Source organism: Rhinolophus ferrumequinum, chromosome 5 (genome assembly GCF_004115265.2).
Source record: "Rhinolophus ferrumequinum isolate MPI-CBG mRhiFer1 chromosome 5, mRhiFer1_v1.p, whole genome shotgun sequence".
Lineage (NCBI taxonomy): Eukaryota > Metazoa > Chordata > Mammalia > Chiroptera > Rhinolophidae > Rhinolophus > Rhinolophus ferrumequinum.
In genome coordinates this window covers 86,797,235-86,825,038 of record NC_046288.1, presented here as the reverse complement: position 1 = coordinate 86,825,038, position 27,804 = coordinate 86,797,235, and the positions used below count along the sequence as shown (strand labels likewise).

At 53.5% G+C, this 27,804-nt stretch overlaps 1 protein-coding gene across 2 annotated transcripts in view; it reads right to left on the bottom strand.

Moving 5' to 3' along the window:
* ZFYVE28 (zinc finger FYVE-type containing 28) overlaps positions 1 to 27,804 on the bottom strand; it is a 69,399-nt gene that overhangs the window by 27,402 nt on the left and 14,193 nt on the right. For both annotated transcript variants that reach the window (XM_033106676.1, XM_033106675.1), the window contains exons 2-7: positions 13,626 to 13,766; positions 9,034 to 9,171; positions 8,206 to 8,408; positions 6,258 to 6,347; positions 5,109 to 5,198; positions 2,457 to 2,558 (exon numbers count right to left, since the gene is read on the bottom strand). In XM_033106676.1, the coding sequence (XP_032962567.1) occupies positions 2,457 to 2,558; positions 5,109 to 5,198; positions 6,258 to 6,347; positions 8,206 to 8,408; positions 9,034 to 9,171; positions 13,626 to 13,766 (764 nt within the window). The remainder of the gene's footprint in view (positions 1 to 2,456; positions 2,559 to 5,108; positions 5,199 to 6,257; positions 6,348 to 8,205; positions 8,409 to 9,033; positions 9,172 to 13,625; positions 13,767 to 27,804) is intronic.

Here is a 27,804-nt window from a genome sequence, read left to right as displayed (position 1 = left end):
GCCTTTAGTGTCATATGCAAGAAATCATTGCCAAATGCAATGTCATGGAGCTCTTGTCCTGTGTTTTCTTCTAAGAGTTTTATTATTTTACATTTTACATTTAGGTCCTTGACCAATTTTGAGTTAATTTTTACAGATGGTGTTTTAGGTAAGGGCCCATCTGTGTGTGTGTGTGTATGTGTGTGTATCTTTTATCAGATTAAGGAAATTCCCTTCTATTACTAAATTGATAAAAGATGTTTTTCAAATTCTTTTTCTGTAACTTTCAAAATGATTCAGGTTTTCTTACTCTTTTAAAAATTAACATAGCAAGATGTGATTTTTCTTTTCCAGTGTTAAACTATGCTCTGTATAATTTATCCCCCATTACAGTTATTGTTTTGTACAGTCCACACTCATTTATAGTAATCCACAGCAGGTTCATCAATGTCTCCTGCACTTCCATCTGAGATTCTATTCCCTTGGCTGGAGAATGCCAATTAGTTTTTCTTTACGTGTAGGCTGCTGATAGATAACAAATTTCTTTGGCTTTCTGTTTCTGGATAATTCATTATTGCATTTTGGAAGGATATTTTTGCTGGGTATAAAATTCTGGTTGGCAGCTTTTCCCCCCAGCAATTTAAATATGTATCGTTTCATTGCCTGCTGGCTTCCATTGTTTTTGTTGTTTTTGAGAAGAGAGCTGTCAATCTTCCATTCTTTTCAAAGTAATCTGCCCTTTTTCTCTGGCTACATTTAAGATGTTTTTCATTTTCAGCAACTGTACTCTAACGTACCCAGGTATATTTTGTGTTCCTCTAGCTTGTAGTTTTCTTGAGCCTCCTGAATATATGAGCAGAGATTTTTCTTCAGTTTTGGAAAATTCTTGGCCATTATTTCTTTGAATATTGCTTCTACCCATTTTCCATACCCCTGCCTTCTGATTCAAATTATGTATGTCAGACTTTTGAGTATGCCACATGTCTTCTATGAAGACTGTCCCCTCACCCATGTCCCCAGCACTGGCCCTTCCCTTCCCCCCATCTGCTCTGAGCACCCTGTACATCCCTGACCTGTCTCAGCATCATCCATCTCCCAGTCAGACACTCAGGGTTGGGCAGGGACTGTGGCCTCTGGGCCCAAGGTCATATCCTGCGCAGGATGCTTATGGCTGAATCTGGGCACCAGGGAAGCAGCCAGCAGCCATGTACCCAGTGGATCTTGGACTGGCTCAAGCACCCTATTACAGGACCCCAGGCTGTGGCTCACCTAGCCCCAAACCCACTGACTCTCCAAGACCACCATGCTGGATCACTTTTCACTGTCTGAGTTCACGGCACCTGGCTCCTGACAGGGTTCTGTGCTCTCCCAGTTCCCCAAAAGGACCGGCAGTGGCCGAGGAAAGGTGGCCCAGGCAGTCTGTGCCTGAGACTGCCTTGTGCTCGAAAGTCCCGCTGGACCCAGGAAGAGCATCACAGGGGTCCACAGGGTCATTACTGGAACAACAGCCTGGGAAGGGGGCTTCCTGGAGACCAGGGCAGTGGCAGGAAAGACCTTGGAGTCCAAGGCCATGGAGCCAGGGAGGCACTCAAGAGGACACACAGCCCTAGCTTCCTGCTGCCCATCTCTCCAGGAGACCACAGCTGGGCCCTCTCAGCTCAGAGAGACCACCAGCAGGGAGGCCTCCACACCAGTTTAAAGTGAGGGTTTTCAGGGAGGCTTAAGGTGTGGGGCAGGGGGTGCTGGAGAACCTGTTGCTGAAGGGCCAGGGGACCCTCAGAGCAGAGCATGGTCACCCATGCCAGCTGTCACCAAGCCCTCAGGACAGCACAGATGGGGCCATGGATGCCAATGCCACCTGGGCCAGTCACCAGGGACCACCAGAGGTGGGCAGGACGAACCACAGTGTTGGGGAGCAGCACTGGGCACTCAAGAGAACTGAGGTATTCAACCCCTAAACTAGTCAGAAAACAAGTAAAAGCCTCTGGAGGGGGTGTTGGGGGCACATGTGGGCAAGCACTAGTCCCAGCCCGGGCCACAGCCTGTGTGCAGAGGGATGGGCTGGCCCAGCAGGATGTCCCACCCAGGGCAGGCTGTGTGCCCCTGGGTGCACCCCAAATTACCCATTTCATAGCCTCTCCTATGAAACAGGCCCCCTCTGTCCAGCAGGTCTACCAGCCAGGGAATTTACACTGAATTTCCTCCATGTTACTGACCAAGAACAAAGACTTCTGTTATGGATAAGGGACAGCATATCCATAACCCTTTGAGGCTCCAACATCACAAACCAGCAACTAAGACCAACAGCAAGGTGTCAGCACCACTGGCTTGAGCAGGAGAGGCCTCGTAACTGCCTGCCTGCCCGTCCTCAGGGAAAGGAGGGCAAACACCAGCTTCAGCACCCCGCCCGTAGTTGCCCTGCCCTCTCCTCCCCTGCCCACCTCTTCCCCTCCCCCATCCTCCTTCACTGCCCCCACCTTATTTTCCGCAGTAACGTGTGGAAGGGCCGGAACAGCTCAGACATGTCTTCTGCCTTGCGGTCCAAGTTCAGAGGTCCGTCTGCATAGACTACGAGGCCACTGTATTCAAGACACAAAAGCCAGCCTGGCATCAGGCCCTGCAGCTTCCTGGGCAAGCCCAGACCACACCTGAGGGCTCTGTGGTCGCCTGGTGCTCAGCCCTGCCCGTGCTTCACCTCGCGATCAAATCATAAGTTAAGAAAAAAGCAATGAAACTTGTTTACCACACTATCCTGGTTTGGAGTTGATTAGCTATGGTTGTTCGAGGATCATAAAATAATCATAAACACATGTGTGGCCATATCACCATCGCCATCAGATCAAGCCGCATCAAGATGAGTTCCTGAGACCTATCGCCTGGAAAATGGAAAAACTGACTCGTGTTTAAACTGAACTCCAGCATAGAGGTTTGTGAGAGCTAGACCTGAAACCATCAGCTCCAAAAGCAAACAGAAGTGGCGGGTGAGAGCCTCAGAGCCCTGCCCGGACCCTCACCACAGCCAGGCCGTCTGGGACCCAGTGGGGTCAAGCATGAGCATCTCAGGGACTCATTGCACAGACAGGTGTGACTTTTCACAGTGGTGCTCTCCAACTCTCCTCAACTCCCAAGGGACTCCCAGACCGTTGGTCTCATCACTCCCGTCCACCCCCTGCAGTCGAGGGGCTGCCCTGAGTCTAACACTGGTCACAGCCTCTCCTGGCTCCTCGGCCCACAGCAGGCTGTGACAATCCGTCCAGTCCCAGCATACCCCTGCCAGCTCCCTCCTGGACCCTGCAAGAGTGCCCACAATGAGCTGTGTGCTTTGTGCTCCCCCTGCCTCTGCCCAGACTATCCCCCAGCCCATCTTTCCCTCGCAGCAGTCTGGCCCATGCTCTGTCCCCCTTCAAGACAGGAGGTAGCCTCTTGTCGACCCCCAGGCAGGACAGACCCGCTCTCCCAGGCATCCCTGTGCTGTGAGAGGTGCACCCTCCCCTGGACTGGGCCCCGTGCCCCATGTGACTCTGTTCAGATGCCACCATCAGGTGTCCTGGATCCTGCAGGCAGAACCATGTTCACCCCAACGGCGATCTTGCCACACACTGTGCAGCCCGGCGAGCTCCAGGTGTGCACCAGCATCCATGTCCAGACCCATCTCTCCAAAAGACAACCAGTCCAGGAGTACCCTTCTCTGGGTGCTTCCCCCCTGGTCCCAGGGGACCAGATGGCTAAGGCCTTTGCACATCTTGGGTGCCCAGGGAACATCCACTGTGAACATGGCACCAGTCTCCTCTCTGCAAATGAACAGCACCTTATCACCAGCATTGGGGCTGGTCACCACCATCCAACAAGGTGTACCCATTAGCTCAGGAATGCATCCGGTTCAGTGAAAAAAAAAAAACTGATCAACAAAATTGAATGAAGGGACTTTTTCCCTAAAAAAGGTTGGGTTTCGTGTGCAAAGAAAAAAGGGACCTCGATGCCTCTCTTGGGTCGCAGGCAGGACACCGGCTGCCTCGGAAGTGTGGTAAGAAGGTTCCCTCCTTCATGCTCAGCACAACCCTCACAGAGCAGGGACCTGCGAGGCCACAGACACCGACTCCTCCCGTGAGAGGTTGGGGGACCCGAGGACGTCCCTCGGCTTTGTCCCGGTCCCGTGCTCACCCTCAGCGACCCCCAGGGCCTTTGCAGGGCTTCTCCATGGCCTGCGCCTGGCCCGGTCCTGGCTTCCATGCCCACCCCACACTCCCTGGCCATGTCACTGATATCCACATCTTCAACCAGCATTGTCCCCTGCTCTCTGCCAGCTGCCCACTGGGCCCTCCCCAGCTGTGAGTCCCATGGGCCTTCCTGTGGGGCTCCCCGTGGCCCACTTACCCCGCCTCCTCCTCCATGCTCCCTCACCTGGCCAGAGGGAAGGTGGTCTCTGGCAGTCAGGGTGCAGGTGGGCAGCAGTGGACCCAGCCCAGAACACCTGGGCTCCGATCTCAGCTGTGTGACACTCAGCTAGTGACCAAGTGCTTCCAGTCTAGTTGTATTTCAGGCCTGGCTCCATGCTGCCCTGACATCTTTGAGTCCACAAGATCTCCAAGGCCTAACCCTGCTCTCTCCAGATCGGCTCCCCACCCAGATACCCCTCTCCCAGCCTGACTAGCTGCACATCACCTGGGCTTCAACCTAACAGGTTTCCCCTCCCTGCCATCCTGTGAAATTATTCTAACAAGCCTACACATCCTCCCACAGAACCAGGGGCACCTTACCCCCTCATTACTATAGGGCCTCTTCCCACAGCCCCTGCTGGGTCACTTCCCCAAGAGCACACATGTGGCCCTACATAGTGTATGGGACCCTCCTCTCGGCTGGGAGAATATGTGACTGTCCATCTCACCTGTCTAGCCTCAGTGTCAGGAGTTCAGTATTATTTCGGGTGGAGGCCCCTCCCTCCCCAGGGAACACTTGTTCCCACCTGCTGAGGGACGACAGCAGGCCTGCCTGGTGACTGCTCTGAACAGCCAGTGCTCAGGGGCGGTGAGTAGCCTTTACCAACACCCAGAAGGGGCCTGGCACCATCTGCCTTGACAGTCCTGCCGGGTTTCTGCAAAAGGAGCGCCCCAGGCAGCAGGGACACTCACCACACGATGGCCAACCTGGGGATGGTGAACATGAGGGCCGGCTCGTAGTCGTCGATCATGTCCTGAGTCAGGTACCCAAAGTCCAGGGCCCTGGCGGGGGGGAGAGAGAGGGTGAGAAGGGGTGGAGCCTGGCCCCCTGCGTCCTGGGTCAGCCTGAGCTGGGAAGGCGGCCCCACTCGACCTCGCCCGGGCCGTGCTCAGGGGGCAGTCAGGAGGGTGACAAGAGCCCCCTGAGCCCTCCCATGTGCAGGCAGACGCAGCCCACACCGACTTCCATCTCCCACCTGCCTGACCCCAGCTCCAGGATGGGAGTGGTAGGTGTGCCTGTGAGGAGAGCTGGCGAGGACAGCTACAATGTCCGACAAACAGCACAAGAAAGCTAATCCAGTCTTGGGCTTGCTTACCCAGGAAATTGAAACAACTCAAGTTGCAAGAGTAAAGGAGGAACCAGATATTTCCCCAAACACCACAATGCTCCCCCGAACAGAAACTGCTCTCCTGGGTCCCACTGCCAGGCCGTCTGCACTCCAAGAGTGGGCCACTGGCGTGATGGTACCAAGTGGAAGGTCTTTCCTGTAATCTTATTGTTTTGATGATTTGAAATACCTCTCAATACGTAAACAATGGATAATCTGTCTTTAAAAAGTAACAAAGTTATGATGCGATATTAGGCAACTTTAAAACTCACCTGATACCATAGAACTAGTCAAACAGGAGGAACATTATAGGTTAAATCTTAGTCCCAAAGTCCATGCAGAAAATCTGAGTTTCAAATTACTGTACAAGGCATGATAAGAACATTGATGATTTACCCCAAAACCTTGTTCTGGAAACCCAGCAAGGGCCTCATCCTGGCCTGTGGAGGTGAGGACATAGGGAGATGAGGAGGTGAGGTGAGGGGGTGAGGAAGTCGTGAGGAGGTCCAGCTCCTCGCGGCTGAGCCTGTGTAGCTCTCATCCTCTGTCACAGAACTTTCTGTCACCTGCACGTCACCTTCAGGACCTGCCCTCTGGGCCCAGAGAAAAGAGCGGAGGGGCTGAGGGATCAGGCCGGCTGCTGTGAGGCACGGAGGCCTCTGGGGCCTGCCCGGGGCTGGGGGAAGAAGGACACGGTCCTGTCTCAGGGCCCGTGGGGCGCAGGTCACCTCACCTCTCCACCGTCTCACAGAACAGCACGATGACCTCCTGCTGCACGTAGTACTCCCGGGGGGACTTCACGGGTACCATGGCCGAGACGTAGCTGCAAAGACAATGAGTGAGTGCTGCCCTCGGGCCACCCGTGCATCTTCCCGGAACAAAGGACGTCTCAGATGGAACCAAGTTAGGTCACTGAGCACCACACGGTACCTCGACAACTTTGCCAAGCTACAGCCCCCAGCATGACCGTCAGTAAAACCAGATCTCCCAGGCTCAGGCCCGGCCTGGCACCTGCTCAGCCCCCAGCCCTGCCCATTTTGGCCCTAACCACTGAGCAAGTGAACTAATGAATGAAAGAATGAATGAATGCATACATAGGTGGTGAGCAACCCCCTGAGCCTGGCCATGGGCGTATCAGGGGCCGGCAAGCTACACCCGGTGGGACACAGGCCTCACGGGACATCTGCTGAGTGGATGTAAAAAAGTCCCGGTCTGTCCAACCACTCCCCAGGTGGGAACACTTTCCGTTCCTTCTAAGTCACGGACTCTAATTCCCTGTTTCCCTGAAAATAAGACCTAGCCGGACCATCAGCTCTAATGCGTCTTTTGGAGCAAAAATTAATGTAAGAGCCGGTATTATTACATTTTATTATACTATATTATATTGTATTATATCATATCATATCATATCATATATCATATCATATTATAAAGACCAGGTCTCATATTATAGTAAAACAACACTGGCTCTTACATTAATTTTTGCTCCAAAGACGCATTAGAGCTGATGGTCCAGCTAGGTCTCATTTTGGGGGAAACACAGTTGTTCCTTGTTAGGAAAGCTTGTTTGGGAATTCTGGGGAAGACAGAAGAAAATAAAACTCAAGCTTCCTGCTTCCTGGGGAGCACTGCCCTTCTCTCCTGGCTCGGGTTCCTTCTAGAGGTTGACAGGTTACAAATGGACAGCTTTTATGAAGCGCGACCACTGTGGACGCAGAGCGAGTCCTGCTCCTTGTCACCTACCGTGAGCACCCCGTGTCTGTGGATGGTCGCAGCATGCCGCCCCCCACCCCCAGTCCAGGCTCTCCTAACCCCCTTCCCGTGGGCAGCCTGTGGGGTGGGCCAGGTGGGCACCTGCAGTGCAGGGGGGTAGGGCAGGCTTTGCCTCAGAAGGAGCAGCAGCAGCCCCCTGGGCCACGTGTGGGGGACAAGCAGTGGGAACAAGGGGGACGAGTACAGGGAAGGTGGACGCTCAGAGCTGGGTGGTAGTGCCAGTGTGGGAGCCTATGGGGGGACAGGGGTACATGCAATCCATGCACTCCCCTGACCTGGGGAGGTGCCCCACCCTCATCCCATGGGGCCGGTGTCCCCCTGGGCAGTGGCCACTTTCTTGTTCCTGCTGTATCCCAGATCGGGGCACAAAGAGCCAGTGTCACATGTTTGTGGGGTAAACGGATGAACAGCTGGGGTGAAGAGGGCAGCTGGGAACCAACAGCAGGGTGAGTGCAGGCTCGAACTCAAAGGCGGAGATGGGAGACCATAAGGGGGAAGGAGGCAGCAGCAGACTGAGGCTCGAGCTGGCCCCCCGGGTAACTTTTACCTGCAGGACCCTCAGGGGGCTTTTCCCTGTGGTGCATCATGGAGGGGCAGCGGTGAGGTGGGGTGGACAGCTGGGGTCTCCTTTATCCCGGGGTCACCTCTGCCTGTCTCTAAGATGCATCTCCCATCCCTGGAAAGGTGCCCTGGCCTCACTCCCACACTGTGTCCCCTAGGCTTAGCTGAACCCCTAACCTACTGAACCCCACAGACAGCCCTGAACCATCTGGGGCTCCTCCCTCTGCAAAATTTTCTAGCTGGAAATATCAGCAGAGCCCACAGAGCTGGTACTGCACCCCCCATAAAACCAAGAACGTGACCTCCCTCCCACGCCTATGGCACACGCATGTGGCGCTCAGGGTCACCTGAGCTCGAACTCGGCAAACAGGACATCGAAGTGCCTCAGCGCCTCCCTCATCTTCTCCGTGTAGGTGTTGAGGTCGCGCAGGGCCTGGTCGCGGAGGGTACCCCGCACATCCTCCAGGCTGCGGGTCAGCTCCCTGGCGAGCGGGCGCATGGCCAAGCTCTCTAGCTCCCGGTTCATGATGATGGAGCCAGCGGCCAGGCACTGCAGGCAGAGGACACGGCTCAGTGGCTCAGCTCCCAGGTGTCAGCGCATCGCACCCGGTCCCTGAGGAGCCTGACCACGGGGCCTGACCGGTCGCAGCCCGCCCAGGCTTCAGGGCCCCCACCCTGGCCCTTTCCCATTGGCACACATCCCACTTTAACATGTAGACAGCGTGAGCTCCAACACTGAGAAAGGCCCGGCCCCATGACAGGACTGCGGTCCCTAAGCAGGGCAGGCATGGGACAGGAAGGCTGAAGGGCAGTGGCCAGGCTGAGGCATGGCCGTCATCCCCAAACCCCGCCACAAGTCCCTCTCCCAGGAATCCCCAGCCTCAGTCCCCTCTGTTCGCTCGGGGGGCAGGCGTTTCGAGGACACAAGCACCTGCTCCCCTGGGTTTCTCCCAAATCCAGAGCCATCAGGGTGGAGATCACAAAGGCTCTTACTGTGACTTGGACCCCAGAGCCGACTGAGCCCCGGTCATGTGACTCCTGTCCCCTCCCTGCCCAGCCCACAGGAGCTCCCCAGACGCCACATTCAGGACCATGCTCCAGGTTGACCAGGGCTCACAGACGAACGGCTGGACAATGCCAACGCCATGACCCTGAACCCAGGCGACAGCCGCTACCTCGGCACCAAACCACAGCTGGCCGGCCAGGTTGTCGTGCCGGATCTCCTCGGGGAACTTGACGCAGAAGTCCCTCGGGGCACGGTCCTGGGGGATGCACACGTCCATGATCTGGTTAATGATGTTTAACACATTATCCTGAAACAGGGAAAGGAACGAGGATGTCTCTCCAGCGGGCGGTGGCGACTCGGAAAAGTAACACCAATTATGAAAGTGATACAGTGGCACTTCCATGCTGGCCATCCAGTTGCTACAAAAAGTTCAAACATTTCAGAAGGATCTAGAGTAAAGAGTGAAAAGTCCTGCCTCCCCCTCCCCGACGTCCAGCTCCTCCTGCCCACGGAGGTCACATATATTTACCCAGAGTGCCAGCACCATGCATATGGCTCTGTGCCTTCTCCACTCACTGCTCGATGCTGGGAGCTTCTCATGTCACCACATGGAGCTCATGCTGTCCTTTGTAACGGCTGTGCCAGGCGCCCAATGCCCTGCTGACCCACACCGTGCTCCCAGCAGCCTTGGCTGCGATAACTGACCCTGACCCTGACCCTCTGTCTAGACTCCTGTGCAGCGTCCTGGGGCAGAGTTGCAGAAATGGAATGGTTCAGTGCACGGGTCCATAACATGGATTTGCACCACCGACTCGCTGTGTTACTTTTATGAACATTATCCGCCTGTGTCATCCTGGGCACAACACAGGCAGACAGATCTGCTGTCGGAGCAACATCAGTAAAAGTTGTTATGTAAAACCAGCCTCTCAAACCCGTCCACAGAGAGGACTCCACGGCCTGTATCACAGGGCCAGGGGCTCAGACAGACTTTCAGCAAGCTGGGAGCCCGGGCAAAGCCGTCATCTGTCTGAACCTCGGGTGACTTGCTCTGTGGAGGGAGCAGGCCAACTACAGCCAGTCCCCTGTTTCTTCATCAGGGCACATCCTCCCAGCCCCTCTGGAACCAGCAGATGGATCACTGCAGCAGCATGTAAATGGGCCAGCAGATTCCCTTGGGGTGGAGATACTGACTCCGTCCCTCATGCTGTGCAACCTGGAATAGGCCACTTGACTTCTCTGATCCTCCAGCTGTATAAGGGAGACCCCAACTTCCAGCTGCTGGGAGGACCACATGAGCTACGGTCTGAGAGACCCATGGCTCTGTCCTGGCTCACAGCAAGCCTCAATAATGGTAACTTTTGTTTTAAAGACTCTTTAAAATTATCTCACATTTTTTCTCATGTTCCAAATACAAAGGATAACAAACTGTTTTGAACACTATGTGTGTATAAGGGTGACCAGCTAGCTTTTATTGCATGTTAAATTACACACCATTAGCCTCTCTAGAATTGTCCAGTTCTCCAAACATCTACCATGACTTCCGTAGAATCACAGGAACACTGACAGTTAGTGTTTTCCTTTAATTTGTTAAAGATGACGCACATTCACCACAGGAAACTGGGAACAGTGCGAAAGTACGGGGCAGGAGAATGTCCTGGGGAGACTGCAGGTTGGGCCCATTTCCTGGGAAATCTCGCGGTCAGTGAGCCTGCTCTCCGAGCTGAGGTCCCCTGGACATACATGCAAGTGTGTGTTCTGCTGCTGTCACTTGCTGTTGGAACATGCTGTCATAACTCTTCCAAAATCCACCTTGTGACGGATAACCACAAGAGATCCCAGCCTCGGGACCATTCCATTAACTCAGCGTGTCCTCGTCTCCCGGATGCTGGCGACACTGCTATCTCGTCACCACCAGGAACAACGCTGCAGTCACCATCGTGGTGCATGACACTGAATTTGGGGCTGTTTCCTTAGGATCCCCTCATTTCTAGTGGCATTGCAAGGTCGAGAATGTAAACTACACTTACAGGCTTTGATTATAATCTGCCGATTGCTTTCTGGAAAGACGGCACTGACTCTCAGGCCCGGCACATGAAACCTCAGCGTCCCTCCCTTCCACTGTCTGAGTTTCATTTTTCTTAGGAAGCAGATATGACAAATCACCACACGCAGGAAGCATGACCTTTCTAATGCAAAAAGCAATGCACTAAGCTCTGAAGGGAACTCTGCCCCACACGGAAAACACTAAGCCTCTGCAACACAAAAAAAAATAAAATTCAATCCACATCAAGTGGCACTACTGTGAGTTCTTTTTAAAAGGTTTTCTGGGTGGAAAGCTCCCTTTTTCATGATTCAACATAGTAATGAACAAATAATGGCAGTAACAAAAGTTAGTGCTCAGCAAATGTCAACTCTTAGTAAGAGCCAGGATCTAGTTCCCTGAAACACTAACTTGAAAAGACATGTGCACCCCCATGTTCACTGCAGCATTACCTACAAGGGCCAAGGTATGGACGCAACCTAAGTGTCCATCAATAGACGACTGAATAAAGAAAATGTGGTCATACATACAATGGAATATTACTCGACCATAAATATATTATTCGATCATAAAAACAATGAAATCTTACCATTTGTGACAATATGGGTGGACCTAGAGAGCATTATGCTGAGTGAAATAAGTCAGACAGAGAAAGACAAACACCATATGATCTCACTTACATGTGGAATCTAAAAAAACAAAACAAATGAATAAATAAAACAGGAACAGACCCATAGATACAGAGAACAAGCTGATGGTTGCCAAAGGGGAGGGGAGTGGGTAAAACTTAAAAAAACAAAAGGTAAGTAAATTAGAAAAAAGAGAAAAGATCTAGAGGTCTGAGCTCGGCGAGGTGGCACGGCTGCCCAAAGCTGTGTGGCCTTTGGGTGGCGGTGCTGGGATCCCCCACCCTGCCTGGCACGCCAGAACATCAGCTACAGGGCGAGGGCAGGGCCTTTTTATGCACTGATGGGTCCCCAGTACCTAGAACTGTGCCCAACATCGTATGTCTAGTACATTCACTGGGACTCCTGATTCCAGCCCAGATGGAGTAACAGGGACCACACTTATCCCCTCGAACAAACAACAAGAGGAAAAGACAATGGTTTTCAAGACACTGGATGTCAGGCCACAGTGGTCCCTGAGAGGAGAGAAACCAGCGAGGTGAGAGCTATGACCACCTGGTCACTGCCTTGAGGGAATTTTCAGATCATGGCACAGATGGGGATACCTGGCGGGACCCAAAAAATTGCCTGGTTGAAGAGACAAGGGCTGAGAGTCCAGGGAAGCTGAGGCAACTAGAATCCAGAGGGCAGAGTATCAGAGAGAGACAGCTGCCCAGAGACTACCCTGGACATCTGGGGGCCCGAGTGTTCGGCAGAAAACTGAGCACCACGTGCCCGTGAGGACTGGGCCAGGTGGACCTGAGGGGCTGGGGGAGCAGTGGCTGGAGCCCGCCCAGGACCAGACAGGACCAAAGTTCAGAGTTCACAGGCACCGGGTAGTGGACCCAGTAGCGTCTTGCCTCAGTACTGGGGAACTAAACACAGCTCTGATCCCGCCCAACAGCTCAGAAAACAGGACCCCAAAGGATCGAACTGTTTCTAAGTAACCAAACCAGCACAAAGCAAAGCTCAAAAAGGTTTATAGAAATACAAAAATATTCAGCTCCTAGCAAGGTAAAATTCACAATGTCAGGCACCCAATTAAAAAGCACCAGGCCTGCAAAGAATTAAGAAAATATAACACGTGATGAAAAGAGAAGCAACCGATATAAAATCAACCAAGACCTGACACAGATGGTGGAATGAGTAGCTGGGACATGAAGACCGTTGTTACAACTGACGTCCACATGTTCCGAGAGTTACGTAGATGCAGTGGAGGAATAAAAAGGACCCAAACTGACCTAGAGATGAAAATTAAATATCTGAGATGAAAAAAACAATACACTGGATGGGATTAACCTTAGATTAGACATGTCAGAAGAAAAGAACAAGAAGCTTGAAAATATAGCAACTGAAAAGCTCCAAATGAATCTGAGAAAAAAAAAAAATAATAATAATAATAATAATAATAAACAGATCATCAGTGAGCTGTAGGACAACTTCAAGGTGTCAGACATACGTATAATTCAAGACCCAAAAGGAGGAGGCTTGGGACGGAAAAAAAGTATTTCAAGGAATAACTGCCAAACTTTTCCCAAATTTAATTACATTTATAAACTCACAGATGCCAAAAGTTCAATGAACCCTAAGCACAAGAAACATGGAGAAAAATATACCAAGTCACAGTCTGATCAAACTGATGATGAAAACTAGTAAAAGGAGAAACATCTTACAAGTAGCAAGAAAAAAAAAGACACGTTGCACAGAAGGAATGACGGTAAGAATGACGTGGCCTCTCTCACTGGAAACGCCTATGAGAAGACTGGAACGTACTGAGGAGGAAAATGATTCATCACTTCTCATTCTAAACCCAGCAAACACATCCTACAACATGCAATGCAAAATACTTTCAAGCAAAGGCTGAAAGAATTCATGGCCAGCAGACCTGCACCACAGGACATGCTAAAGAAAGTCTTTCGGGCAAAAGGAAAATGACACCAGGTGGGAATGGGACGTTTCACAAAGCGACGGAGCGTGCCAGGAAACATGGGCGGTCCTTTGACCCACGTTTAATGGCATCTCCTCACAGCCCTCCGCCCACCCGTGTCCACTCACCTGGCAGGAGCGGAAGTGGCTGACGAGCAGCGTACACCGCTGCGGGTCCTTCCGCCCGTCCAGGCTGTCCAGCTCGGCGGCCACCTGATTCAGCTCCTCATCTGCATAGTAGAATTGAGCGAGCAGCTGAGGGTCCGACCTCTGTGGAGACACAGACACAGCAGCGTGAATGGGTAGGAGGCAGTGGCCGCAGCCCAGGCCACCCCTCCTGGGCCGCGGCAGTGGGGCTCTCCCCTCGGCATCCCTCCTAAGAACCTTTGTGCTCCTTGTCCCCTGACACTCCTGTCCTGACTCCCACGGGGACTCACATCCCACGGGTCTGTGCCTGCTCCTCAGCGGCCCCGAGGCTACGGGGCCCACAGGACAGTGTCTCCGTGGGGAGGCCAGACGGCGAGTCACCATAGCCCCATGATGGGATGACCACAGGTAAGGGGCTCGGATGAGTGGGGTCCAGGGGGCCACAAGATGATGGCTGCCTGACCAACGACAAGTCCTGACACCTGGCTCAGGGGTGGACCCCGGTCACCACAGCCCACTGGGGTCCTTCTGGCCCCAAACCACCAGCTCCCCTCAGAGTGGTGGGTGGGGTGGGGGAAAGTATGGGGACAGTCCCACAGCAAATGTCGCTGAGATGGAGTGCCTCCCAGTGGAAACAGGTGTGCGGTGCCGAGCCCTCCCTGCATTCATCCCTGCAGGCCTGACTGCTGGTGACAGACACCAGCTGGGACTGAATTTAGGGCACCGGGTAATGACACCTCCAGAGGGCTAAGGCTGCTCCAAGAGGGCGTGACGTGGGGGCCATGCCCACACCTACCCAGAGAATAACTTGGGTCACTCTCTGACCTGGCACAAAGTCACCACAGCGACAGACTTCGAAGGCGAACACTCACACCAGCTGCCCAGATGAGCTCAGCCCCTGCTGTGCGAATGTGCCCAGGGAAGCAGTGACGACTGAGCTGCAGGGAAGGCTGCTGGCGGCTGTGGTGCCAGCTGCCAAGAAGACAAAGCCCGGCCCGTCACTTGCTCCCGTCGGACTGGCTGTCCCCCTCCGTGGACCCAGGTGGGGGCTGAGCCTCGAGAGGGCTTCGCACTCAGCCCTCCGCTCACACACATGCCTCTCTCTGTGCTCTGGAGAGGCTGACGTGTGCAAGTGGGACTGTGGGGGGCATGGGTCCTGCACGTATGTGCGTGTGTTGCTATGCAGTGTAAGTGTCCCTATGTGTACACACATAAGTGCACACGTGCTCACGTGCATGTGAGGGGAAGTATGTGTGTACACAGGTGATTGTGTGGGTGTGTGCACAAATACATGCATACACATTTGCACCTACAAGTGTGTGCACACATGTGAATATATAGTGTGTGAGGACACACACGAGGGCACATCTGTGTTGTACGTGAGAGGGTGCACACGTGTGTACATGTGTGCTGCACAACTGCATTTCTGAGTGTGCAGGTATGCACACACAAGTATGTATGTGCACATGCATGCATGCATAAATGTATGCCTGCAAACACGCATATGTGTGAGTGTGCACATGTGTGAGAGAAGGTGCGTGCATGAATGTCCAGTCTGGGAAGAGGGCCTGGGAGGTGAGGAGCTGGCTGATGCTCCCACCGTCCCCACTACCCCTGGAGACCAACTCCTCCGCACATCTCTCCATTATGACCCATTTGGGCCCATTTCCCATTCTGGAGCCTCCTCTTGGTTTTAGGGTAGAATCTGGGAGACAGGGAGAAGTCAGCCTTGACAGATGACCAGAAAGCCTTGTTGTCTGACTCCCCAACCAGGGTTCACTCTCGCATCTTCCACGCCCAACAGGCAACTACCTGGGGAAGAAGGAGAGGGAGTGGTGGGGCCTGTGGGGAACAGGAACGGGCACGCCTGCCCCGTGGAATCGCACGGCAAGGGAGCTACAGCGCCCAATACTGAAGGTGCCCCAAACCAACGCCCACAAGACTCATGCAGGCACTCAAGGGCTCCAGGACGTTCTCCTGACTGCCTCCTGCTTTCCCAGTGAGGGCACATGGCGGGCATGGCAGGAGCTGCCCCTCAGCATTGAGGCACAGAGACAAACTATGCTCTTACAAGGCTTGGATTTCAGTAAATTAAAGACCTGAAAACCAGACTACAGATGTGTTGACCATTAGCAAAAAGAGCTATAAACACACGCACACACACACACCAGAAGAAATTACAGAATTCAGAAAATTAAAAGAACAAAAACTAGCAGTTATCTCCATTTTACTGAAACACAAAAGGCCTGCCTATTTAAAACTTTTAATTATCCCGAGGTAGCTTTTCAGCCCCCTAAGGACTGGGATTTCCAAGGGAAGAATGAAAAGTTCCCTTGTGTCCCCCAGTGATGCCATGGGATCTTTATTGGTTGTGTCCATCACACAATCGTGTCCATCACACCCGCCAAGATCCCAGGCTGTGAGGAAACCTCAGGCAGGAGTTCCAGGAAATGGATTAACACAATTTACAAAATTCCATTTGTGCTGATTAGCAGAACCCAAAGTAAACACTCGAGCTCCATTACCATTTCCAAGTTCGCAGCGTGGGGAGGAACATGCTCTCATCTGCTCAGCACTCGGGGCTAAATGGGGTACGGTGTCTCCCCCCAGCCAGCTCACAGGTGGGACTGACAGAGGAAGGAGGTATTTGAGAGATGTGACAAACTGTCTTCCTCTCTGATTTGAATCAACCAGCCTGATTCAACAGCATTTTAAAACTAAATTTTAAATTCAACTTTTTAATGTCCCCAAGTATAAAATGCCCACAACAAAGAGAATCAATTGATATAAACAGGAAGAGGGACTCGCCCCCTTTGAAATAAAAATTGTAAGGGGTATAATGACAAGTGGGGAAAAGAAAAGAAAGGGACACGCTAAAGAGGGGCTAATTAATTTATTTAGCAATATCTAATCAATTTATTTAGCAATTTGCAATAGCAAAAGACAAAGGCACTTAAAATAATGTGCTAATGACAGAAAGTAAAGGTGGTTAAGACTAAACTATATACACTGATAACAATGTTATGTCAAAGGAGTACACATACTTATAAGTTTAAGAGATCCCAACACATGTTTACTATTGATCAAAAATCACTTGGCTAAAGACACGGAAACAACTGAAATGCCCATCGGTAGATGACTGGATTAAGAAACTGCGGTACATTTACACAATGGAGTATTACGCAGCCATAAAGAAGAAAGAAATCTTACCATTTGCAACAATATGGATGGACCTAGAGAACATTATGTTAAGTGAAATAAGTCAGACAGAGAAAGACAAATACCATGTGATCTCACGTGTATGTGGAGTCTAAAGAAAAGAATAAATGAATGAACCAATCAGGAAAAAAAAAATCACTTGGCTAAATACACAAATAACATCAATAAGGAGTATCCGAAAGCAGTAATAAACTCTATAGGATAGCAACTATTACAGTAGATGCCAAAAGCTCACCAAACCGTAGGAAAAACAACAGTGGAAAGGTCAGGAATCAAAACTTTGCCAGGTCTGTAGCTGAGAGAAACTCAGGTGTCTCCCACTGCTGCTTGCTATTTCCCAAGAATGCTGCTGCGGTTGCCGTTGTTGTTTCTGGAAGTTAGGGCGTCTCCTGATGCTGCAAGCCGCAAGCTACATGCAAGTTTCTAAAATGTTAACAAGTTCTCAGAAATGTTGCTGCTGTTGCCATTGCTGTTGTTGTTGTTGTTGCTGGAAGTTAGAGCATCTCCTGATGTTACAAGCTGCACACAAGTTTCCTAAATGCTAATAAGTTCTTAAGAAGGCTAACTGTGGGGGAACAACACTGGAGAGGTCGGGAACCAGCCAGACCTCACCAGGTCTGTGCCTGGAAGTCACGGTGTCTCCTTGTGTTGTAAGCTGCACGTTGTATACAAGTTTCCAAGATGCTAAAATGATGAAGAATCACCAGTGACAAAAGACAAAAATGACACTGCCAACTGAGGTCTGTCTTATATATTTTTTCAGATGTACCTTAGAGCCAAGCTCCTTGTTCCTGCCTCCCTCTCAGGGAATGGCCAGTTCCGAGAGGGCCCAACAGTTACTGTGATAAAAATAGTTTATCTGGCTGAAGAGTCAGTTCATTTGGACAAACAATACTTACTGTTTTCACCTGGGACCATCGGCTCAAGGCCTTTCAAAGCCCGGCAACACACCTGTCACGTCATTCTGATATAACTTAGTTACTTCTTCTACCTCATCTGCTGATGCGGGCAAAAGAGACAGAAAGCAACGTCACCCCACATTTCTCCTGCCAGGAAAGAGACGAGGGAGAAATTCTCTTAACCCTAAGCTAACCAGCACCTCACATGCAGTCTCGCATGTGGGGAAACAGGAACAAAAACTAACCAAAAGCTAACCAATACTTCACGTGCAGTCTCCCAAAGGAGGGGACCCCACAGCCAGTCGCCCATGTGGGGAAACAAAAAGCCAACTAACCAGCTAACCAATACGTCACGTACCGTCTCTCACGCGAGGGAACCCCACGTGCATTCTCTCAAGTGGGGAAACAAAGGAACAAAAACTAACAGGCAAAAGCTCACATTAGCCAAAGAAGGCAAATTTTCCTCAACATCTTCCCTACCAGGGGATAAATTAGAACCCAGCAGGAATGTCTTTTAAAATCACATGGTCATTATTTTCTCAAAGGTAAATTCATAGCAGGGAAAGGGTTTACTGTTACAAGAAGACAAGAATAAAACTCATGAGAAAGCATTTAGCTTCAGAGGTTAGATGACTAGTGAACGCACGACCTCTGAGAAGGCAGGAGAAAATATGCACTAACACAGCAGCACTGACGTCTACTAGTTGAGAACTAATTTCGTGAAGTTGATGAAATCGTTTGTCCAAACACCAGTGATGCAGGACAAGGGTGTGATCGCAGACAAGGGAGGGGCGGCAGAAGGCGGGTGCAAGCTCAGCCCTGCCCTCAGACGTGCATCTAAACCAGGCGTGGGCGACGCTGGAGTGTCCCCAGCAGTTGTGAGGCTGGCTGGCCAGGCTGGGGCCGAATGTGGCACAAACCATGAACCGCCCCCAAGGGGCTGGTGTCCCCAGCCCTGTAAGGAGCCCTGTGCCTCAATGGGGACCATCCAGAGCCGTCTGTGAGGTGGCTCCACACAACACCTCTGACCCAGATGAAGAGACTGAAGCTCAGGAAGAAAACTAATGGCCATGGTCAAACTGCCGGCCCTGAGAGAGCCAGAAGTCAGCCACCGCACTCCAAGAACCCTGGGCATCCACGTGGGTAAGAGTGACCAGGCAGGTCCCTTCCAGGCCTCTTGTGTCCCCATTAGGAAGTAAACACTGCTGTGGGAGGACCTAAAAGATGCCTGCTCACTTCCCACCGGGACCACAGCGGTCCCTGCCAAGCTGCAGGAGCGGGAGGACGGGAGAGGGAGGATAGGTCTTGGCAGATGGTGGGCCAAGTGGCAGGACAGGCAGCATGGTGAGACCAGGAAGGACCAGCCCCACCCAGTGTAAGCCCAGAGACGGGGTGTTGCCCAGGGGCTGTGGGGAGTCCCCCCTCCACCCAGAAGCTTCTCAAGACACAAGCTGGGCTCTGAATGCTGGTTCCAAGGAAGACCACCCCAAGGGCCCTCACCGCCAGGTCAGCTGGGCTTAGGCCAGACAGCTCAGGGGTGATGGCTGGGTGCCTGTAGTGCCAGCCAGGCCCTGGGCCTCATGGACCAGCTTTCCAGTAAAGCTGGGCACCCCACTGCAACGCCAGGAATCTAAGAGCCATGCAGACAAGCAGAGAAAGGCCTCTGGTCTCGGCACCTGAATTGGGCTGCTCCGCCCACGCGTGCCCCCCGCAGCCAGCTGATGCTCAGGCCCTGGATATGGAGACACTGCGCTGTCCAGGAAACCCACCAACCACTGGTCCCTGGGGCCGGAACCTGTCACTGCCTCCAAACACCCTCCTGCTGGCCTCCACCACCCTGCCCGCCCCCAGCCACTGAGGCCTCGCGTTCCTGGGCAGCCATAACCTATGTCCCCAAAGTTGGGCTTGTCCCCTGGCACCCCGGGGGCTGCCAGGCCCAGCCCCTCAGCAGCTCTGCTGCCCAGGTAGGCACACGTGCCTGTCGTCACATTGCAGCCCTGCTGCCCAGGTAGGCACATGTGCCTGTCGTCACATTGCAGCCCTGCTGCCCGCCCACAAGTGGCTGGTGGCTGGTTGTTCCTGCCTCCACCCCCAGCCACCTGCCTGCCTTTCCACCCAGTGCACTGCAGACAGCACACTGGTCAGCAGGAGGGACCAGCAGGCACCTCATCCCGCCACCGGCCACAGCTCCTGCCAGGGGCCCTCCCGCGCCTGCTGTCTCAGGACTTGGCACCTGCCTCCCTGTGTCCTTCAGTTCAAGGTGGGAGCTGACCCTGGTCACATGGCCATCCCCACGTCCCCTTGGCCTGCCCCGCACACCCTGGGCAGGGCACCCCAAGGCCAGCTGCTGCCTCCCGGATCGGGTGGTTTCAGCTATTGGCCGGCGGGCCGTAGGCACAGTCAATAACGAAGACTGCGTGTGTGGGTCATCCAACTCCCATAACCCCCCAGGAGGGGCTAAGTGGCTTGTGTCACTCAGCAGGTTTTCAGGGTTCATCCATGTCACAGCGTTTGTCAGCATGTCATCCTTCTGTCACCAAATCACACCCCACTGTGTGAGTATGTGACATCTGTTCATCAGCTCACCAGGTGGTGGCATTTGGGTTGCTTCCACCTTTAGGTAACTGTGGACAAGCCTCTGTACGGACGTGTGCTTGCCATTTTCTTCTGAGTATAAAGTTGAAGGGCGCTTCCAAAAGGCTCTGCGTAGCCTTTGGAGGAGCTGCGGACAGTTTCCCCGTGGGGGCTGCCCTCTCCTCCCCAGGAGTGTGCGGCCTGTCTCCACCTCCTCCCCACGTGGCTCTGAGTTCTTGGTCCTCGCTGTCCCAGCGGGCGTGAAGTGCCACCTCCATGGGCTGATCTGTGTTCCCCGGTGGCGGTGATGGTGATGGCGATGGCCTCTCGTGCGCTCGCTGGCCTCTGGGAGTCCTCTGTCTCCTGCTAACTTTCCTCACCGTGACCGTTCTTCCCACTCAAGTCCAGGGCACGGAAGCCACCTCACCCTCTGGTCTGACCAGAGCTTTCCCACGCCACGTGAACGTGAAGTCCAGACTGGGCTGCTGTCTGGTGGCATGAGGGTCCCCCCAACACAGCCAAACTATGTCACCGAAGCCGTGGGCGTGTGTGAAACAGGCAACACCGTACTTTCATGGTGATTAGGACCTGACTTGCCATAAAGAGAGTCCTGGGGACAAAGCAAGCATGCTCCCCATCGTCTGTCCTGGGGCCCCAGAAATGTCCCCTACCCACTTGCAGTGAGCTGAATAGGTGGCCCCTCAAAACTCCACCTAGAACCTGTGAACGTGACCTGCTTTGGAAAAGGGGACTTTGCAGGTAGAAGGAAGGTAAGGATCCTGAAATGACGCCATCCTGGACTATCGGGGTGGATCCTATACCCAATGACAAGCGTCCCTGTAAGAGAAGGGGAAACACACAGGGAGAAGCTGCAGAGACTGCAGTGCTGTGTCTACCAGCCGAGGGACGCCTGGAGCCGCCAGAAGCCAGAAGAGATGAGGAGCAGATTCTCTCAGAGCCTCCGGGAGAAGCCAACCCACCGATACCCCACTCCCGAGGTCTGGCCTCCTAAACTGCGGAAGACAAAACTTCTGTGGTTTAAGCCTCATTTGTGGTACCTGGCAGACAGCAGCCGTGAGAAACGAACAGGTCCTTTGTACCACGATTATGATTTTGGAACTGCCCCAGAACACACGCAGGGGGAGGGTCATTGCCTTGTCCCAGTGGCTTTGGGGGGACCAAGAGATCCCTCTTGGTTTCCCAACTTCCATCCATTAATCCTGTGAACTTACCCAGGCAGCAGCTCAGCCCAGGGCCCTCCTGCACACCCTAAGGTGAAAATGACCATGGTCCTGGGTCCTGCACAGCTTGTCCAGCTGCCTCGGCTCACGGGCCGGGGTGTCCCAGGCTCCCACACCCCAGGTCACATGGTGGGGAGGGGCCGCAAGAGTCCCTACATCCTCCAGGTGCCTTGAGAAGAGGCACCCCCATCCCCCTGGGGAGAGTCTAGGCGCTCTCTTTCAACAACTCTCTTCACTGCATCACTGCGGTAGAAGCACCAACAGGACAGAGGACCTTAAAAGGACAGAGCCCAGACCCCGCTGGAGAGAGGCAGGGCAGGGGCCAAAGAGAATGCCTTGTCCAGAGGGGGTCGGGTCGTTCTCAGGCCTGCATTTTGATAACTGCGCTGGGGCTGCTCTAGGACCCTGTGCAGTGCACCTGCCTGGGGTGCTGGGGCCCACATGCACCCCTCGACCTGTCCCTCCCTCCTAGCCCTGATTCTGACGGTCCTCCTCTGATGGCCCCCCGGGAGCAGGATGGCGCCAGCCCTGGCCCGTGTCCATGGGTGGTGGGTGTTTCTATCTGCAATTTTCCTGCAGATGCAGGGTCCAGGTGGTTCCACCAAGAGAACACAGTGCCCCCTACCTGCCAAAGTACCCACAGGAAAGACGACTGGGGCCTTGAGACGGAACATGGACAAAGGTGTTTCCATCACAGGTGCCGAGTCTGGTTCTTCTTGTTGTTCAAACCTTGTTCAGTTTTGGGTCCCACTCCTCACAGGACAAGTGGGTTGTGAGAGGACTTGGAGCTGGAAATGGGGGAGGGGGACTTGGTCTGGGTGTTGAGTGGGGAAGGAAGGGGACAGGGAAACGGGTGACAGCAGGGAGAGGACAGAGGAGCCTAGGGACACACGGTCTGGGGGCTCTGGCCCCAAGACTGCGCGGGACGGGGCCTCAGGGATTCTCAAAGCCTGCGACCCTCCTGCTCCTCACTTGTATTGTGACTACTGTTCCCTTTATAAATAATGCAAATGACACTGAGAAGCACTTGCCTTGCACGCTGCCATCACAAAAAGCATGGATCAGAGACAATCAAGACGATTCCATCACTCTTTAAAAACAGCTTCCCCCAAAGCACGCCCGCTCCCGCCCATGTATGGTTTTACCAGAGGATGAAAATTATTTGCAAAATAGTCCAGCAAGAGCCTGTACTTGGTTTTTATACATTTTTAGAAGAAAAAATATAGACAGATGTTCCGGAGGCAGGACATACGACAGAAGAGAAGCAAATGTGTGTCTGCTCAGAAAAAAACAAGGAAAGGACCTGAAGGAAGATAATCCAGATGCAGACTCTTAAGGCAGGGCAGAAAATACACACACAGACACACAACGAGCCCTTTCCACAACAGCAGGCAAACAATTAACCTTCACGTGAGGTCCCACAACAGGGTCAGAAGCTGCCCATCCCATGGGCTCTGTACTGGACGCCTGGAACTGTACTGGACGCCAGTGTCACAGGGACTGTTTCCTCTCCACAAGTTCAAGTTTACACTGCGTGGCCGTATGCCCCCAACAGTGTAAATAGATAAATCTCAAAACATTTAGGTAGTCAAAGAAGCCAGACCAAAAACGAGCTGGGCGGAGTCCGTTTACACACAATTCTGAGGATGCACATTCAGCCTGACCACAGAGTAGGTCAGTGTCACCTGGGGGCAGACGGGCCAGGCCACTGCTGTCCTCAGTCGCGAGGCCAGTACGGGAGCCTGCAGGATGAGGTCCCAGCTCAAAAGAGACTCCTCAAAGATGACCATACCTCAACAGAAGGTGCTAAACACCAAATCAATTTTAAGTATTATTTTTGGTTGTAAAAAGCACAGAAGTTCTGAAAAGTGTAACGAGGAAGGTAAACACCCCCCCAGAGCTGGAACACTGTGAAGCCCTGGTCTTCCGCCAGTGCGAAGCTGGGAACATAATTCGTCCTCAATCACCCAAGTCCCCCAGCAGAGGAGCCAACCCCTCGAGGCAAGAAACCCGTACTCGTCTGTCCTGGTGGAATTTCACGGTCCTCACAGAACTGTCACCAACATGTTCCATTTATCCTGAAAGCTGGAGCCGACCCTAACACCACAGTGACGTGCCCACAGGTCTTCAGGAGCACCTGACTCTGAACAGCAAAAGGCAATGTTCGTACCCTACATTATGACATCTGTACAGTCACATGGAGCCAGACTTGCTCCTAAGTTCAGCACCTCCATCTGGAAGAAGCCACGGACGACCAGAGCGCAGTTACACAGAAGGAACCAGAACTGACGCAGACATCTCTCAAAACGAAGGCCACTTTCAGCAGCTGGCAGCTGCTAAGACGAGGACAGACACCTGTCGGAACCCCGTCCTTAAGCAGGTCTGTGTGCTCCTAGGGGAAGGGGCTCTGAATATCTATGACACATATCCAGAATTTCACGTGAAAATCAAGTGTATCCACGGAGACCCAGACGTCAGACCATGGCTGCATGCACATCTGGGCAGATCCTGGCCCACTTTCTGCGAAGGTTCTCGGGACACAGTTGTCACACCCACACTCCACGTGCCTGGCTCCGGCCGGATGGGCCCGGGGTGCCTGCTGACCAGGACAGGCTTCTGGCCGGAGGGTGGACAGAAGTGTCCTCACACGTCTCTCTTCCTCACTGTGCATGAAAATGCTACTTGAGTGACATGAACACGAGTTAAAACCACCAACAGGAAAGTGCGTTGGTCACGAGCTGTCTGCAGTGGGCACCTCATCCACACCCTCCACAAGTGTCCCCACCATCCCTCGCTGCCCCTGTGGCAAACTGTGCTGTTGTGGCACCCCCAACGCCTCAAGGAAGGCGCTTCCTCTTCTTATCCCCAAGCAGTCATTTTAAAATGTTACACTTCAGTCATTCCTACTATTTCAAGCAACTTTGCACCAAACCGGGGGTTAAGCTCTAACAAGGCCCAAATCGCCTGAGTCAGTCTTCCTGGCTGACTTCAAGGACGCACCCCAGGTCACCTTCCACGGAGGCCCACCCAGCTGTCCCCACAGCTGGAGAGCAAACGTCCACCTCTGAACCCCAGATGAAGTCACAGCTCAGTGGCCACATGGAACGAATCACCCCACGGGGTGAGACCACCCCAGGCTGGGCACGGCGACCACCCAACACTGGACCTTCAGATCTTGCCAGTGAGGAGCCCACATCCAGACGGGGGCAAGAAACATGGTCTTCAGCAGCGATACTTCACAGCTGAACCGAGACTTCGTCCAGAGAAGCTGGAAAGGCGGTGGGCACCTGAGAGGACCCGGCAGACTACCCTGCCCTTAGAAAAGAAGTCCACACAGAGCCTGGACGACCCCAGACACACAGCCCCCACCGCGGTGCCTGGTGGGTACCCGCTGCCAGCGCCTGCTGGCCCCTCGCCTCAGGCCATTCAGAGGCCTCACAGTTACCTGGAGATAGAGACATGGAGCCCGTCAGAGGCTCCAGTGGCCATGAGAGACCTCAGTGCAGACCAGCTCGGCCAACGGGGCTCTTCCTCCCCTGGGAGTGGCTGTGCTCAGACCTGGCCCGCTGCCCTGCTTCATCCTTGGCCCAGAGAACAGCCCCATGCGGTAAATGCCGTCTGTTCCCCCCAGCACTCCCTCTAGCCCTCCTGCCTGATGACCAGTCAGTGCCCAGAGAAGGGCTGCTCAGGACAGGGGTGCTGGCCATGAGGATGGGCTGGGGTGCCCCTCCATACCTTCAGGACCCTGGTGAACTGGAAGGCAGAGAGCAGCCATGAAGCTGCCCCATGCTGGATGGTGTGTTCCCAGCACCCGACGCCCAGGAAGTGACTGCCCATGATGCTGGCAGCCGTGCCATGAACCATCAGAGGCCACCCAGGAAGGGTGTGCTTCAGCCGCCGTCTCCGCCAGCTATCTCAGCTGTTCTCCTGACCACCACGGGGTGGGGGGCAGGCACCAGGGCCATCAGTGGCTGGCTAGGACTCGCTGTGACCTGCTGGGGCTCTCAGGTCCTGAGGACAACCACGTTCCTTGCTACATGGACCCCTCCCCCTTGGAGCCAGTGACAGTGCGTGGAACCCGGCAGGGTTCACACCACTCTGACCCCGTGTTCTGCCACCCACCGGATGGCCTCCTGGCCTGGGGCTGGTGTGCCACATACACTGCCAAATACACAGCCGAGGGACTGCACCCCACCACATTCATAGGGGCCAGAGACGAGATGTGGACACTTAGGGGGACATTTTCAGAAGCAGGCTGCCAACCCCATGACCTCAGCTCTCTAGTCAAGAAAAGCTATGACTGCAGATTGTCAGGGTGGGTGCGCTGTGTCCCATGGCTCTTTAGTGAAGTGACAGTCCCCCCACTGACTCCAGGGTAACCCCCGGGGGCCAGACTCCATCCCACCCCGTAAGCACTGTCCTTCTTCTGCTCCCACAGCCCTGTGTGCGATGTCATTGCCAGCCGCATCTGGAGGTGGGAAACTGAGGCACAGAGAGGCCAAGCCACTGGTCAAGGTCACACAGCTACAGTGTGGGGCTGCAGAGTCCCGTGCAGGCCCCGTGGGCAGCCCCGCCACGCCACTGACCTTCATCTTTCTTAAATGTGCTGGTAGCGATGAGTCATCATAAAACTAAATTTAATCTCTTAAAGCTGCTCCCTGTGCACTTGCCAAAGCAGCCCCTCAGCAGATGGGCGGTGCAGGGGCGGGTGAGGGGGCAGCAGGGGGCTGCCTGCCGATGCGGGGTCCCCTGCGGGCCGATGACGAGGACAACAATGTCTCGGGAAGAGAGGCAGGCGGTGGCTGCACGACACACTGAACACACTAAATGCCACTGGAATCCTTCTCTCATGTTCCTGAATTCCACCTTAATTAGAAAAGAAAAGGAACGTCCTGGGGAAGGCAGCTCCTCTGAACGGCACCCACAAGAATTCTGGGGACCTTGGTCTCGTCCCCCAGATGGGCAGCACCAGGTCATCCCTCCCTGGCCAGGGAATCCAATGCCTTCAGTGTATTCTACATTAGAAACAAAGTGACCATTGAAAATGGACCCAAAAGTATCAAACAAACAAAATTCTCGACAGAAGCTCAGTAAGGTCACATTAGATTTTCTCACTTGTCAAAGCCTACACGTGTGTGATTGGGACTTTGTTTAAGGCAGTGTTGACAGGCAAGTTGGAGGGCTTTATTCCTCCAGTGAAGGCGCTACTTCCCAGGCGCTGACAGGACCCCAAATGCACTGTGCTGACCAACGCCCCCCCGCTGCCCCCCAGAAGATCTGCCCTGACGCTGAGTTCAGCAGGAACCTCGATTAAGGCATTTACAGAAATGCAGACACACATGTCCACACGGAACCGGTCCTGGAGTTCCATGAAAAAGCTTTTCCTTTTTTTCCAGGTCCAGGCAAAACCATGGCTCTTTCACTCTTAGTATCTTGGAAGGAAGGAAAACGGCAAAGCTCCCCCTCAAAGGACCAAAGTCTGTGTCCTTCTCGCCACCAAAGCGTCTTACTGACCTGGCGAGTGGATCGATGCTTACTGGCAGAGCCCCGAGAGGAGGGCACCCCAAACCTCACAGCCTGCAGGAAACGCCCCCACTGGCCTTCTCCCCCTCTGCACACAGAACACGTGCCTCCCCCTTGCTAATCAGAGCAATTCGACAACACGAAAGGCTTGTGCTGTTTCACACATGCTACTGGCCACGCTAATTTAAAACCCCCAGGCTGGGAATTCTCTGGAGGCAGCAGGCCCTGGGCCACACAGGGGCCAGGCCACAGGCCACATAGCCCACAGGCCACACAAGACCCAAACCACAGGCCACGGGCCACACAGGCCACACAAAACCCAGACCACAGGCCACACAAGACCCAGACCACAGGCCATGGGCCATACAAGCCCTGGAAACCCCTACTTCTCAAATCTGCAAAAAGTTCAATGGCGCAATGGTTCCTGCGAATTGCACGATAAGCACCCACGAGCCCACCAGCCACCTCGCATAGAACACCATACATGACCCACGGTCCCAACCCGCTCCCCCGTCCCCACAAAGCGACCTGCGCCCCGGATCCTGACTCATACGGCTCCTTTAACACAGCTTGGTTGCTGCCATATGCGGTCCTCAAATGTATTTTTGGTTGTTTTTAACTCTATAAAAAGGATGTCATGCATATGTGATATTTTGAGACTCGCTTTTGATTTGTCACATCCTGTGCACTCTGCCTGCAGAGTGA